This window comes from Triticum aestivum, chromosome 2B, assembly GCF_018294505.1.
Source record: "Triticum aestivum cultivar Chinese Spring chromosome 2B, IWGSC CS RefSeq v2.1, whole genome shotgun sequence".
Classification (NCBI taxonomy): Eukaryota; Viridiplantae; Streptophyta; class Magnoliopsida; order Poales; family Poaceae; genus Triticum; species Triticum aestivum.
Window position 1 is genome coordinate 647,330,265 of NC_057798.1, and position 15,086 is coordinate 647,345,350.

Here is a 15,086-nt window from a genome sequence, read left to right on the forward strand (position 1 = left end):
ACAAGTTGAAAGGTTCCTCCAGGCTGTGTTGCACGTTGAAGAAGTTGAAAAGGTACCTCTGTTATGCAGGCACGGATGCATGTTATGGTTACCTGGTTGATGAGGCATGCATGTGAATGCCGGCTGTGTGTTTTGTCCCGATCGAACATGTCTCTAGCAATGGCGTCTGGCCCGGCCATCATTCCCTCTTCCTTTCCATTTATATACGGTTGCGTTAATCTTGAATGAATAAGCAAAATAAAACACAGAGAGAACTACGTGTGGCCGGCTGGCCTATAAAGGGGAGTGACATCTTCGGAGAGGATAACCGATGTAGCTTCGGTTCTCAACTCCTGTTTTTCTCTTTTCAGTCTCTGCTAGGACATTTGTACATGCATGTTTCTCCTTTGAAACCAGCAGTGTAATTTTTGTTGTTGGCAACTTAGCAATAGCATCTATCTAGTAGTTGTCTTGGTTTGTTAACATGCAGGCACCTTACGAGTATCAGCTGGCCGTGGCTGATTTCTGGGACGGGAGGGCAACCATGGAACCAAATGTGTGGGTTCCTGCCCTCCCTTTGCAGATGACAGTTGCTGCTCCTGCTAGCAACACTGATCTTGTCGTCAGCTCCAGTGGACAGCAGGAGCTGAAGCTGGTCGAGGAGAGTCCTGAGTACCAGCACGAGTGGAGCAATCCGATTGAAGTGTTCGAGAAAGCAGCTCTAGCATTTGAGGATAACCTTCAGCAGATGGAAACGAAGATGCACCTGTTCCCTCCAAGCATGGAAGAACTCTCCAAGTACTCCAAACCCAAGGTGGTATCCATTGGTCCGTACCACCACGGCTCGACCGAAGCCATCCGGCAGATGGAGAGCACCAAGTACGCGGCCGCCTGCCACTTCATCAAGGAATCGCGCCGTTCCGTTGAGGAGGTGTATGGGGCGGTCTTCACGGTGGCGGGCCAAGCCCGCAGCTACTACGACGCGGACAAGCTGAGGGAGCTCGGCGTCGGCGACAAGGACTTCAAGCCTATGATGTTCTATGATGGCTGCTTCCTGCTGCAGTATATGCTATTTTTGTGCAGAGAAAACGGCGACGAAGAGAAGCCGACAGCTGAGGTGGATCCGTGGCTGTACAATGCTTTCAGCTCCATCGACCGCCGCATCTTCAGTGACATTGTGCTGCTTGAGAACCAACTCCCCTGGGTGGTGGTTCAAAAGCTCAAAGACTTCATGCCCCCGCCTGGCCTGGACATGGAAACGGTCCTTGGACGCGTGAAACATTCTCTGCAAGCGCGGCGGCATCTTAAATTCGATGCTCCTAAATTGGACGATAGCTACGTACCGCCGCATCTCCTTGGCTACCTACGATTCTATATTGTAGGAAGCACCGACGACACTGGTAGTACTAGTCGTCGTACCCCAGTGCCTGAGATCACCCTATCTGAAAAGGTCAAGAAACTATCAATGTCTGTCAGCGTCATCGAGCTTGCGGAGATGGGCATCAAGCTCAGAGCTGACGATGCTACAGCAGAGCTAAAGAAGATGCGCATCACCAAAGAGTGGTTCACCGGCAAGCTCTTCTTGCCTCCGGTGTCCCTCGACGATGCCAACGCACGGTTCCTCGTCAACATGGCAGCTTTGGAACTGTGCATCACCCCAGATTTCCGTGTAGCTCATGATACACGGTCTACTGTCTGCTCCTACCTCAGCCTTCTAGGGATGGTCACGGACAATGATACTGATGTGCAGGAGCTACGAAATAAGCTTATACTGCAAGGAGGAGGAGGGCTCACCAACGAAGATGCACTCAAGCTGTTCACCGGGCTCGAGAAGTACCTGCGCCCCGGGAATTGCTATGACAACATCATTGTAGCTATTGAAAACTACAGGTCCCATAGGCGGTTGCGGATCAAGGTGTACAGGTTCTGTTACAGGAACCGCACGGCCATCATCGCCACGGTGTCCGCCATTGCTGGACTTGCAGGTTTCCTGGGGACGCTCAAGTCTTTCCAGTAAGCTAGCTAGCTGCACCTCCTATTTTGCCATTACCAGCGTTGCTTGTGTTGTAATATCTTGGTGTTCCCTTTCACTACAATTAATCACTTCCCTGTATATGATTGAGCTAGTCCCATTTGCTACTTAAAATTCTTGTTATTGCATTTCACTAGCTAAGCTCAGTGAGTTTGTGTAGATCTAGTGTTCTCTGTTGAAGCTCTCTACCAGCCTTTTTCTTTTCTTGACGTCCCCTATACCAATCTTAATTGAACCGCAGCAACTTGGTGGTAGGATATACTCCCTCCGTTCCTAAATATAAATCTTTGTAGAGATTTCACTATGGACTACATACGGAACAAAATGAGTGAACCTACACTCTAAAATGCATCCACATACATCCGTATGTGGTTCATAGTGGAATCTCTCTAAAGACTTATATTTAGGAACGGAAGGAGTATATAGTACTGTATATGGTTAGTCGTAACTGCCTCATGATGGGTGAGAGGCACGTAGCTGGCACTACCACCTACCATGTGCCAACGTGCAATACATCAGGGGCGCCCAAGCATAGGTGAGGTCATTGTTAGAGTGAAATCATACTGAAATGAAGTGAATGGACGATCAGTCCCGTTTTTTATTTTGATTCTCAAAAGTGTGTGTGTGTATATATATATATGAAGAAGATTGGAAGAAGTGGTGCCTATTTGGAGGCATCCCTCTGTAGCAGGTCCCTTTTGGACATAGAGAGAAGGGGCTTGCACACACCCTTTGCTAATGATGGTTTGTTAATTAGAATGTACTAATTAATTCCTAATACTCCTCCTACAACACTGCTTCTTGAATGATTCATCATTGAAGGCTTCTTGTATATTCATCTTCCATCTTGAGAAATCATTTGTATAATATTGAGTCTCCCCAAAAACCCTATGAAAAAATCTGAGAAAAATAGTGCAGATATATTGCTAAAACTCTTCTAAACTCAGTGGGAAAACAATAAGTAAGAAATGATGCAACATATAATGATTATTGTCTGTTTGACAACTCATATGAGAAAAACCTTTAAAGAAGGAGAAAACGCACTGATGAATTTAGAGAACAATAAATATTCTTTGAATATACTTTCCTTAAAAATACCAGTGGGGAAAATTAAAAGTGTCGCATATATCCCCTCAATTAAACCTTTTATGAGAAACTTCGAGAACAAACTCATAAAGGAAAAGAGTGTGATCCGATATGCCATTGAAAACTTCGGTAAAACCCAGTGAAAAAATACAAGGAGAGTAAGACATGTGATGGTAATTATATTTTGATAACTTATATGAGAAAACCTCAAAAGGGTAAAACTCATTGGTAAGTTTAGAGAACAATTAATATGACTTGTATACACCCGCTAAAAAACCCCAGTGGGTAAAATAAGATGTATGACATATATTTTTGTTCTGATATTACCTTGTTACAATTCTTGATCGAACTGACATTAAACTCATAAAGAGACACTACTAGGAAAATGGCTATAGCTGGGATTGACACTAATGGCGCACCAGAAAGATGGTGCGCCATTAGTATATACTAATGGCGCACCACAATCTGATGCGCCATTAGAGTTTAAACAACTAATGGCGCACCATGCTACGGGTGCGCCATTAGTATCAAATTTTTTTTTAACTAGTGCGCCTGTCCAAACATACTAATGGCGCATCCCGGCAAAGTGCGCCATTAGTAGTTGTAACTACTAATGGCGCACTAGGCAGCAGGTGCGCCATTAGTATAGAAACTTTTTTTTTGAACTAGTGCGCCTATCCAAACATACTAATGGCGCATCCTGCCCAAGTGCGCCATTAGTAGTTGTAACTACTAATGGCGCACCTGGCAGTGGGTGCGCCATTAGTATAGGATTTTTTTTTGAACTAGTGCGCCTATCCAAACATACTAATGGCGTATCCTGCCCAAGTGCGCCATTAGTAGTTGTAAGTACTAATGGCGCACCATGCAAGAGGTGCGCCATTAGTAAGTGGGCAGCAACAAGATATTTGGGACAGCCTCTCCTACCCACACACTCACTTTCTCCCCACTTCATTCTCTCCACCTCCTCCTTGTCTCGGGTGCCTCCTCTTTTTCACCTCATTTCCACCATAGATTCATTCAAATTAAGTGGTTAAATTACCTTGTTTTAATAGGTAAGTAAGGGGGGAAGCTATATTTAGGTTGTTCTCCTTACAACAATGTGCACATGCACTTTTTACGGCCTAGCTAGATCTATGTATGTTCGTGGTGTTGCATATGTTTGTGGTGTTGCATATGTGTTTGTGTTTGGAGGTGTACCGGTATTTGATATGCGATAGTTGCCAATATTTTGCCGGAATGTTGATTCATTTCCGTTTCGGCGAGAATTTTGGCATTAAGCATTCTTTTTGGTCCTATTTTTAGGGAAGGTCATGCCAAATTTTTGTTTGGTTCTAAAATATCGTTTTGCTCTACCCCGCAGGCGACCATGGTCCGCACGATGACCGAAGGCATCGTGAATAGGTTTTTGAGGTCCGCGAAGGCCGAGATGCTTCAAAAGAACGAGACGGAGATAAGATGTCCGTGTCGAAGATGCAAGCTGAAGAGCCTTATTGCGGACCCGGATTCCGGGCAGGTGCGGGACCACCTGCTGTTGCGTGGTTTCATGGATGGCTATCGGTGGCAAGGTGATGAAGATGACTACGAAGTCGTCCATGCGGGCCGGGCAAGAAATGAGGAAGGGCAGCAAGACAACCACCGCGGCTCGGGCGGGCGAGAAGACGAAGAATCCCCAGGAGATGATCACGACTGTGATGCTGTACACAGTCATCATGTAGAAGATGCAGGACATGATGATGAGGAAGATGCCGGAGCAGGCGACGGGCATGATCATGAAGATGATGATGCCGGCGGAGCAGACGACGCTGGACCATCGATGGGCTGGGTGCAGGACCCTCATATTCAAGAGCTGCTTCTCAAGCAGACGGATAACGCAAGAGCTGCCGCCCGAGAGAAAGCCAAGATGGATCAACTTGAGTTAGACGCGGTTACTCCATTGTATGAAGGATGCAGGCCCGAGGATACCCGCCTGAAAGTAACGCTCATGGCCCTGGAGATGAAGGTAAAACACAAAATGACCGACGCATGCTTCGACGAGAACATGTCATTCTGGCACGAACGTCTTCCCAAGGGGAACAAGTGCCCGACCAGTTTGGAGGAGGCGAAGAAAATCGTGTGTCCTCTGGATTTACCGCACGTGAAATACCATGTGTGCATGAACAATTGCATCATTTATCGGGACGAGCACGCGGAGTCTACAATATGTCCGGTGTGCGGTGTCACTCGATACAAGAAGAGGAAGAAAGCTCCTCGAAAAGTGGTGTGGTACTTTCCGATCACTCCTCGTCTGCAGCGGTATTTCGCGGATCCTAAGGTAGCAAAGCTCCTACGTTGGCACGCGGATAGGGAGGAGAAGAAGCGAGAAGATGACGCAAATGATCCGGAGATAGATAAAAAAGACAAGATGCTGAGTCACCCTAAGGATGCGAGCCAGTGGCAAGCATTGAACTTCGAATACCCAGAATTTGGGAACGATCCAAGGAACATCGTGCTGGGCGCGAGCACCGATGGAGTCAATCCGTTTGGCAGCCAGAGAAGCACACATAGCACCTGGCCTGTGTTTGTGTGGATGTACAACCTTCCCCCCTGGTTGTGCATGAAGAGGAAGTACATTCACATGAGTATGCTAATTGAAGGGCCGAAACAACCAGGGAACGACATCAATCTGTATCTGGGGCTGCTGAAAGAGGAGCTTGACACGCTGTGGAAAACGCCAGCCAATACGTGGGACGCCGCAGAGAAAGAATATTTCCCTATGAGAGCCGCACTGCTCACGACGGTGCACGACTATCTCGGTTACGGATATCTTGCGGGGCAGGTAGTCCACGGATTTTCTGGATGCGTAAGGTGCATGGATGACACAACGTATCGCCAGCTAGATAGAGATCCCGGGTCTTCGAAAACCGTGTTCATGGGACATCGAAGGTGGCTTCGCGACGATGACCCGTGGAGGAAACGCAAGGATCTGTTCGATGGTGAAACCGAACCCCGAAAACGCCCGTGTACGAGGAGCGGCGAGGAAATAGACAAGCTGTTGAAAAATTGGAAAGACTGCCCACTGCCGGGAAAGAAGCAAAAGGCGCCAGAGCCGGGAAAGAAGCGAAAGGCGCCAGAGCCGCTGCTGAAGGTATGGAAAACGAGGTCTGTTTTCTGGGACTTGCCGTACTGGAAGATCCACCGTGTGCCTCACAGCCTTGATGTCATGCATATCACGAAGAACGTGTGCGAGAGTCTGCTTGGTACCCTGCTCAACATGCCAGAGAGGACCAAAGATGGGCCGAAAGCAAGGGCAGACTTGAAATCAATGGGCATCAGGCAGGAGCTTCACGCTATATATGATGATGATGATGATGATGATGATGATGATGATGATGATGATGATGATGATGATGAGGCGAAGCAGGACACAGAAAGTCGTCGCAAAGGCAAAAAGGCCAAGAAGACCGGAAATGACTACCCTCCCGCGTGCTTCACTCTAAGTCAGGAGGAGATCGAGCAGTTTTTCACCTGCCTCCTAGGAGTAAAACTTCCTTACGGTTACGCGGGGAAGATAAGCAGATACCTAGACCCAGCGAAGCAGAAGTTCAGCGGGATGAAGTCTCACGACTGTCACGTGCTGATGACGCAGATACTTCCAGTTGCAATCCGTGGGATCATGGACGCGCACGTCCGTGAAACGCTATTTGGCCTATGCAACTTCTTCGACGTCATCTCTCGGAAGTCGATTGGCGTGAGGCAACTCAGAAGGCTACAGGAAGAGATCGTGGTGATACTATGCGAGCTTGAGATGTACTTCCCGCCCGCATTCTTCGACGTTATGGTGCATCTGCTGGTCCATATAGTGGAGGATATCATCCAACTCGGGCCGACGTTCCTGCACAGCATGATGCCGTTCGAAAGGATGAATGGTGTCATCAAAGGATACGTTCGCAACATGTCACGTCCAGAAGGAAGCATAGCCAGGGGCTTTCTGACCGAAGAGTGCATCTCCTACTGCACGAATTATCTAGGCATCGAGAACCCCGTTGGTCTGCCCGTCAACAGGCACCTCGGCAGGCTCGCTGGATGGGGTCACCGTGAGGGTCGCCGCGAAATGCATGTCGACTTCGAGGGTCGACTCGCCGACTTTGAAAGAGCAAACCTAGTCGCGCTACAACACATAGACGTGGTCGATCCTTGGTTGGTAGAGCACAAAACCTTTATTAAAAAGACGTACAATGACCGAGGCCAACAGAGGACGGACGGAGATATACTCAAAGAGCACAACTCATGTTTCACGCGTTGGTTCAAGCATAAGCTTCTGTCGTACCCTTTACATGAGGATTCTTCCGCGGAAGAACAACTCATATTCGCCTTGTCACAGGGCGCCGAGCACAACCTGATGACCTATGAGGCGTACGATATCAACGGCTACACATTCTACACCGAGGCCAAGGACATGAAGAGCGATGGTTATCAGAACTCCGGGGTAACGATGGAATCCTACACCGGTAACGACAAGGACAGATACTACGGAAGGATCGAGGAGATCTGGGAGCTGAGCTACGCTGGAGAGAAGGTCCCGATGTTCCGTGTCAGATGGGCCAAGAACGTCATAAAAGAAGACCGGTATTTCACCACCATGGTTATACCCGAAGCCAAATCCAAGACCGCGGGCGCAAACGTCACCGCGAAAAATGAGCCATGGGTACTGGCTTCCCAAGTGGACCAATGCTTCTTCATTACCGACCCGCCAAAGCCCAGTCGTGTTGTCGTGAGGAGAGGCAAAAGGAAGATCATCGGAATGGATGGAGTAGCCAATGAGCAAGACTTCGACAAGTACGGCGACCCGAGGATCGAACATGACGACGATGATGAAGTAGCAGCATACACCACAAGAAGAAGCAGGACCACCCTACCTAAAGGACGTCCGTTCCACAGAAGAACTCCATTTGCGAAAAAGAAGGGCAAGAAGATTGTGAACAGATAGCTAGCTAAGATCGATTGTATTTAAATCGTAGCCTTCATTTCTCGATTGTATTTCATGGGTACTTTTTGAACTATCATGAATATTTTTAAATTTCATGGACACTCGATCTCGATCCCCCTCCATCTCGATCGCTATCCCACCTTGCCAGATCCGGCCCCCCTCGCCGCCGAGCACCCCCCAGTCCACCGGCCGCCGCCGCCGACCCCCCGCACCCTCGATTCCCCTACCCAACCGCCGCCGCCGACCCCCCGCACCCCGCGCACCGTCTTATAAAAAAATTAGTATCAAACAGCTTTTTAAATGCTACTGTCTTATAAAAAAATATTACTGTTATTATTTAAACAAGTTTGAACATATTTAAACACAAATAAGTATCAAACAGCTTTTTAAATGCTAAAAAAAATTTGTGGAGCCCACCTCGATCCCCCTCCATCTCGACCGCTATCCCACCTCGCCAGATCCGGTCCCCCTCGGCGCCGAGCACCCCCCAAGTCCACCGGCCGCCGCCGCCGACCCACCGCACCCTCGATTCCCCTACCCAACCGCCGCCGCCGACCCCCCGCACCCCGCGCACCGTCTTATAAAAAAAATAAGTATCAAACAGCTTTTTAAATGCTACTGTCTTATAAAAAATATTACTGTTATTATTTAAACAAGTTTGAACATATTTAAACATAAATAAGTATCAAACAGCTTTTTAAATGATAAAAAAAATTGTGGAGCCTGGGATTCGAACCCAGGACCTCCTGGTGTGAGAACTGGCTACTGACCAGTCGAGCTAGTAGAGGGGACTTGGTGTGGATCAGGTCAGGTGGGAGATAACCTGTTGGCTCGAGCAGAAATAAAAAAAAGTACTAATGGCGCACCAGGGTGAGGTGCGCCATTAGTGTGGATATACTTATGGCGCACCGGGGGGTGGTGCGCCATTAGTATTGTGCCCCCATCCATATTTTTCCTCCCCGGCCCTCGATCCCCTTCTCGCCCTCGCCCTCGATCCCCTTCCCCTCTCCTCTCCTCTCCCGACGCCGCTGCCCCGCCGCCTCGACGCCGCCCCGACGCCGCGACGCCGCCCCGACACCGTGAGACGCCACGACGCCGCCCTCTCCTCTCCCGACGCCGCCGCCCCGCCGCTTTCCCCACGGAGAAGGAGGAGGAAGAGGGGGCGCTCGCCGTTGACCTCGCCCGGCCGACTCCGGTGGCCAGGCCGACTCGCCATCGCCCCGCCGCCCTCGTCGCCGGTGGCCCGGACGCCGCCCCGTCCACACCACCGTCGCCGGAGCACCCACACCACCACCCGGACCTCGTCGCCCCCGTGAGCTCCCCCTCCTCCTCTCCCCCTATCCCCCTCGCATCCCCCGTGAGCCCCCATCTCTATTTCTTCTTGTCACCAGCACCACCACCACCAGTTGCCATTTTGCCCCACCTCGGATCTATGTTGTTGGTTTTTCATGTTTGTTGGCAGTCAGACAATTGGTCAAATATAGCAACCTAGTTGAAATTCCCAAACCATCTCTATAGACAGCTGAAATTATCATGAACATATATTGCTCTGAACCTTGGCTTGTCACCACAGGTTGGTGCATTTTGTGTTGTTCTATTTTCGAAAAGATGGAACCTAGAGGGGCAAGAGTTCGTCCAATGTAACTGCTAATGATCATGTTCTGTGATAAGTTTCATTGTCATGAGTATGTAGGGATCTCTTTTCTTCAAACAAAAAAGGGAAGAATAGTGTACAAGAATGAGAAATAATGAGAACAAGAGGAAGAGCCCCCATTAGATAGATGGAAACTTAATGAATATAGCTGCTGTATTTGGAGATAAACGCAACTCTAATTCAGTATCTAATTATCTACAAAGTAAAACTCATAATTACCATATATGCACAATTGGTTCCAGCGATGTATGCCAGTTGCCATTTTGGATTCTGCATCAATCATTTTTATTCATATGATTCATTTGTATTAGGTTTTGGCAGATATTGTTAACTTGACTTCATGGCTGCGCTCTATCCTGTGTTGCGCCTGTGCTCGTTGCTACTGATGCACTTCATGGCTGCTACTGTGTACAGTAGGAAGTGGAGTTAAGAACAATATTGGTCAGCTGTCCTAGTAAGTAAGATAAATTTTGCAGACTGGATCTGCCAAACACTCCATCCTTAATTCAGATCGGCAACAACCCCAGCCAAAGAAAACCTTATTGTGTTTTCTTAGGATTTCAGACGAATCTTGATGCATAATAGCTACCTAACGGATCAAATAGTAAAACACACCGAACCTGGTTAGGAAGCTCTCTGCAGGCAAACTATTAGTGCATGAACTTAGAACTACACATATGCTAGTGGAATTAAGAACACTGTCGATTAGCTGTCTAGTACAATCTTTTGCTTATTTGCCTCGGATGAAAAAGAACGCATTTACTGATGCAGATCGGCAAACCAACATCTGTGAGAGAATAAGCAATTTTCTCTTTTATTTTTACCTTGATAAGAGTTGTAGCTTCAGTGCATGTGCAAGCATGTGCTGGTTTCGTCTGTGGCTCTTGGTTGGCTCAGTCATTAGTTGCTCTTTTGTTTATGGCTGTTGGTATGTACACTAGGTAATGGAATTAAGAACATTGTTGATCCAGTAAGTAGGACAAAGTTTGCAGACTGGATCTGCCAAACACTGCATCTTTAATTCAGGTCGACAACAACCCCAGTCAAAGAAAAACCGTCCCTGACAACCTTGTGTTTTCTTAGGACTAAAAACGAATCTTGATGCACAATAGCTATGCTAACTACGGATCGCCTATAAGAATAACTACAAACTGGATAGACATGTTATAATAATTCAGCTGAGCATATAGGAGCATGTAAGTTAACTTTGTTTCAGCTTCACACAAGTTACAATTCGCTAAAAAAGCCAGCTAGAATAGCCAAATAACAATTTGGTCCCAAACACAGCAAGGTCCTATTTTACTTTCAACATGACCTGACAACATGACCTGACAATAGTTCAGTTTACAGCTGAGGACATTGATTTATTATGAAGTTGCTTGGGTTTATTATGAAGTACTTTGATCATGTCTCTTTATTTGTACTGCTGCTAATATACTTTATATGATGATGAAGTGCTACTGAGTTGTGTGCAAATTTCGTTAAATCAGTGATGTGTATGTGTGCTGTCAGTTATGTGTATGTGCTTATTTTAATCCAGTGAAATATGGCACTGAACTGTAGCTAGCTAAACGGTAGTTTTGCTTAAATTGGTGAAATTTGGCACTGAAATGTAGCTAGCAATGCAAATATCTCAATGAATTCAGCTCTGTTTTCTGTGTGAAACTGTTGTTGTTAAATGAAGCCACATTCCAGTCCACATGCCAATGTATTTTCCATGTTGTGATGGAGGCCTTTTTTGCCTTGTCCACCCGAGAGGCCCTTGAGTTTGCTGGAATGTCGATTAACTTCCGTTCCAGCAAATTCGGGTACTCCATATGTCCTATTTTTAGCAAAGGTCATGCTGAAATTTTCCGTGAATTTTAGCATGACTTTGCTAAAAATAGGACATATGGGGTACTTGTGACTAATGCATGGGCCGGGGTATCTTAGTAGTTAATTAAGTAGGATCAAGTGCCCCGGCGTACTTGTGACTAATGCATGGCTTTTAGGGTGCCTCGGTGTCGATAAAAACCGAAATGATGAAAAGTTAGGCTTTTAGGGTGCCTTGGCGTCGAAAACCCCTCAATGATAAAAGCTTAGATTTTAGGATGCCTCGGTGTCGACAAACTCTAAATAATGAGACCATGATCTTGTTCCTTGACAATAACCAACTTTTTGACCAAACTTTGTTTCTATTTAGAGAGAAACATGGCCCACAACGATGAGGCCGGGGGTTCGGGCGGCAAGGCATTCTGGGAGCTGTCCCAGGAGATGGAGGAACAACCTCACTTGTATGAGGCCGCCGCCTTCCCCACCGATCCTGAGACCACGGATGGTGCCGCCGAGGATGACCACACTGATGCCACCACTGATGGTGCCGCCGAGGATGCCACCACTGATGATGGCGGCACACGCACAGATAGCAGCCAGCCGAAGAGGCAACGGAAGGACCGGCGCCCGATCGTGCTCCGCACCCTCAAGGAGGAAGTTACTGAAGTGGACTCCAACGGGAATCCAACGGCGCCCGAACGAATAGTCAAGGGGTACTCGCTTCAGCTCGGGTGCATTGTCCGGAGCACCGTCTCGATCAACACCAAGAACCTGAGGCATCCTGACCGGGGGAATTTGCGCCACCTCCTCTTCACGAAGCTGCACGAATGATACAAGTTCCCCGCTGAATTCGAAAACACAAGCCTCAAAGGGAATAAAGTGAACAATGCTGCCCTCACGAAGATGAGCAAGGCCCTGTCTACTTGGAAAAGCAATGTGAAGAGAATGATCGAGAAAGGTGAGAGTTATGAGAAGATCAAGGAGAAAAATCCTTCGATCACCGAAGATGACTACAACGACTTCAAGATCAATTGCTCGAGCACCGCAAGTTCCCAATCAAGTGAGTGGGGGAAACAAATGCGGGAGCTGAACATAGGGGAACACACACTCGGTCCCGGCGGTTACAGAGTGGCGGAGCCTATATGGGACAAGGAGGAGGCAGACCGTGCCGAGCAAGGCCTACCGCCCCTCTTCGATAAATACGGTGACAAGCAGACCAGGAACTTTTTCAGGGCCCGGTACAAGAAGGACCCGAAAACAAAGGAGCTTACCACGGATCCGAAGACCAGGCAGCTTGAGCTTGTTCTGGTAAGGAATACACCCCCGCGTAATTAGCTCCATATGGTTGCATTCTAATTAATGAAGCCGAATTTCTAAATGGTTCACATTCCTTCCGCAGGCGACTGAAAGCAGTAGCGCGGGGTCGACTCAGAGCAACCCTTGGGACACCACTCTAAATAGGGGGTTGAATATAATGAAGAACAAGGATAAGCTCAGTAAGCCGACGTCAGCTGGTCGTGTGGCCGGCAAAGGCTTGTCGACAAAATGGGGGTCATACTATACCGCTGGTGTGCGGAAGGAGAAAAAGACCAGCTCGGAAAGCCAGGCGCGAGAGGTTCAAGAACTCAAGGCACAGGTGGCGCGGATTCCGGAGATTGTCCAAGAGCAAGTGGAACAACGACTCGGAGCGACGATCACCGCCCTTGTGCCTACCTTGATCTCGGGGTTGAGTGCGTGGATTGCGGGCGGCCAACAGGGGCCGCCCCCGATTCCTAGCTTCACGGCCAGCAACTCGCATAATGCGATGGCGGGGCCATTGGTGCCTCCGGCGGAGGCGGCATTGGTGTCTCCGACGCCGGCACGGGAGCTTAATGCACCCGGGTGTACGCCGGCCGGCACCTCTTCAGCAAGCGGCCGCTCCGTCAACTGCACGCCCGCCGTTGGCGGTGCCTCGACATTAGCCAAGCTCGACACCATCATCACGGTAACTAATTAAGCCTCTCTCAGCCGAGGACTTCATCTCCTTGCCTTTGACTGGGCATCCCTGACGCCCTACATGTTTTCGCAGGGCGCCGCCGACGTTCCGTGCACTCTCCTCCACTTCGTGAACAACGAGTTGGTCGATGTCGCCAAGGGCAAAATCGTTCAACCGGGCAACCCCTTGTTCCACGGTACCCAGATGCCACCCAACTTGTTTAGGGTTCAACTGGTTCGGGTGCTGCCAGGCTGCGACGACTTGTTACCTTCGATTCGACCCGTCGGGGCCGACGATGATGACGTGATGACCCTCAGCGCCTGCCTGAGCTGGCCCCTCCTTTGGCCGAAGAGCCAGATTCGTTTGGGGGCGGGGGACACCACCCCAAAGACAACACCGCCAGTCGTGCCGGCGCCAAGTCGGCCCCATGGCAAGACCGCCGTAACGGTGCCGGACATCCCTATGCCACTGGATCCAAACATGCATATGGCACAGGATCAGAACGACGACGACGACGACGATGATACATTTGGCAACGTCGATCAGTACTTTGCCGAGCATGGGTACGATGGCGACTTCATGGGGCCTCCTTCTCAAGAACCAAACCCAACAAAAGACGTGTGCGATCTAGCTCGTACCGCGGAGAAGCCAAGTTGCAACAGGCGCCGTCTGGCGTTCAGCTCTCAGGAGACGCCTCCAGCTGCCGACTTCACCGAGCCTCAGATAGGCGAGGTGCGAAATATTATCAGCCCCAACACACTCAAGAAGGCGGTCTGTGAGCAGAACTCGGTCCCATTACAGGAGAAGAAGAAGGCACGCAAAAGAAAGACTAAGAAGGGTGCGAGCCAGCCGGCACCGAGTACGATCCGTGCTCAGGATGGGCCACCTTCACCGCAGGATATCTCGAGGAGGGTGCATGTGGCGGGTAGGGCGATGCTACCACCAAATATGCTCAATGCTGCAACTGGTGCTATGCGGAGTCTGCACGACAGTGTTCTTTCTTTGGAGAAGCGGCGTCTCAGAGAGAAGGATGTAGCATACCCGGTTTTCGTGGCCAAGGTGCCAGAGGGCAAGGGCTTTGTGGATGGCGACATCCGGGGTACGATCATCCTGCGGTTTGATGACATCTTTGCTATGTTTAACCTTCATCCGCTGCACTACACCTTCGTTCGGCTATTTTCGCTGAGTATGGAGATGCGGATCATTCGCGACAAGACCCCGGACATCGTGATAGTCGACCTCTTCTACATGCGTGCCAAGATCTTGGGCAGCGCTGGGGACCGGCAAGTCGCGAGTTCTTACCTCGAAGGCGTCATTCTGGCAAACCAAGATAAGGATAACTTCCTCGTGCCTTACTTTCCCGAGTAAGTCCTCCCCTCAACCAGCCCGTAACATATGAATTCTTACTTTTCGATCGTTTTTCTTTTAACATTCCGTGTTTTCTGCAGTGACACGCGTTGCACGCTCATCCTCCTAAGCCCCAAATATTCCATGGCCACGTATTTCGACCCGGACCGTCAGTCGAACGTAGACTACACAAATGTCAAGAAGGTTCTTGATGATGTTCTCCCCGGCTACG

At 49.0% G+C, this 15,086-nt stretch overlaps 1 protein-coding gene across 1 annotated transcript; it reads left to right on the forward strand.

Moving 5' to 3' along the window:
• The first annotated feature begins 263 nt into the window (after positions 1 to 263).
• Positions 264 to 2,099, forward strand: LOC123041884 (UPF0481 protein At3g47200-like). The gene has a single exon (XM_044464441.1). It carries the CDS (start codon positions 464 to 466, stop codon positions 1,994 to 1,996), a length of 1,533 nt encoding a protein of 510 aa, XP_044320376.1. The 5' UTR covers positions 264 to 463; the 3' UTR covers positions 1,997 to 2,099.
• The last annotated feature ends 12,987 nt before the right edge of the window (positions 2,100 to 15,086 follow it).

What these genes read in the sequence shown, in the direction of transcription:
- LOC123041884 (XM_044464441.1), top strand. Translation starts at nt 464, where the DNA reads ATGCAGGCACCTTACGAGTATCAGCTGGCCGTGGCTGATTTCTGGGAC.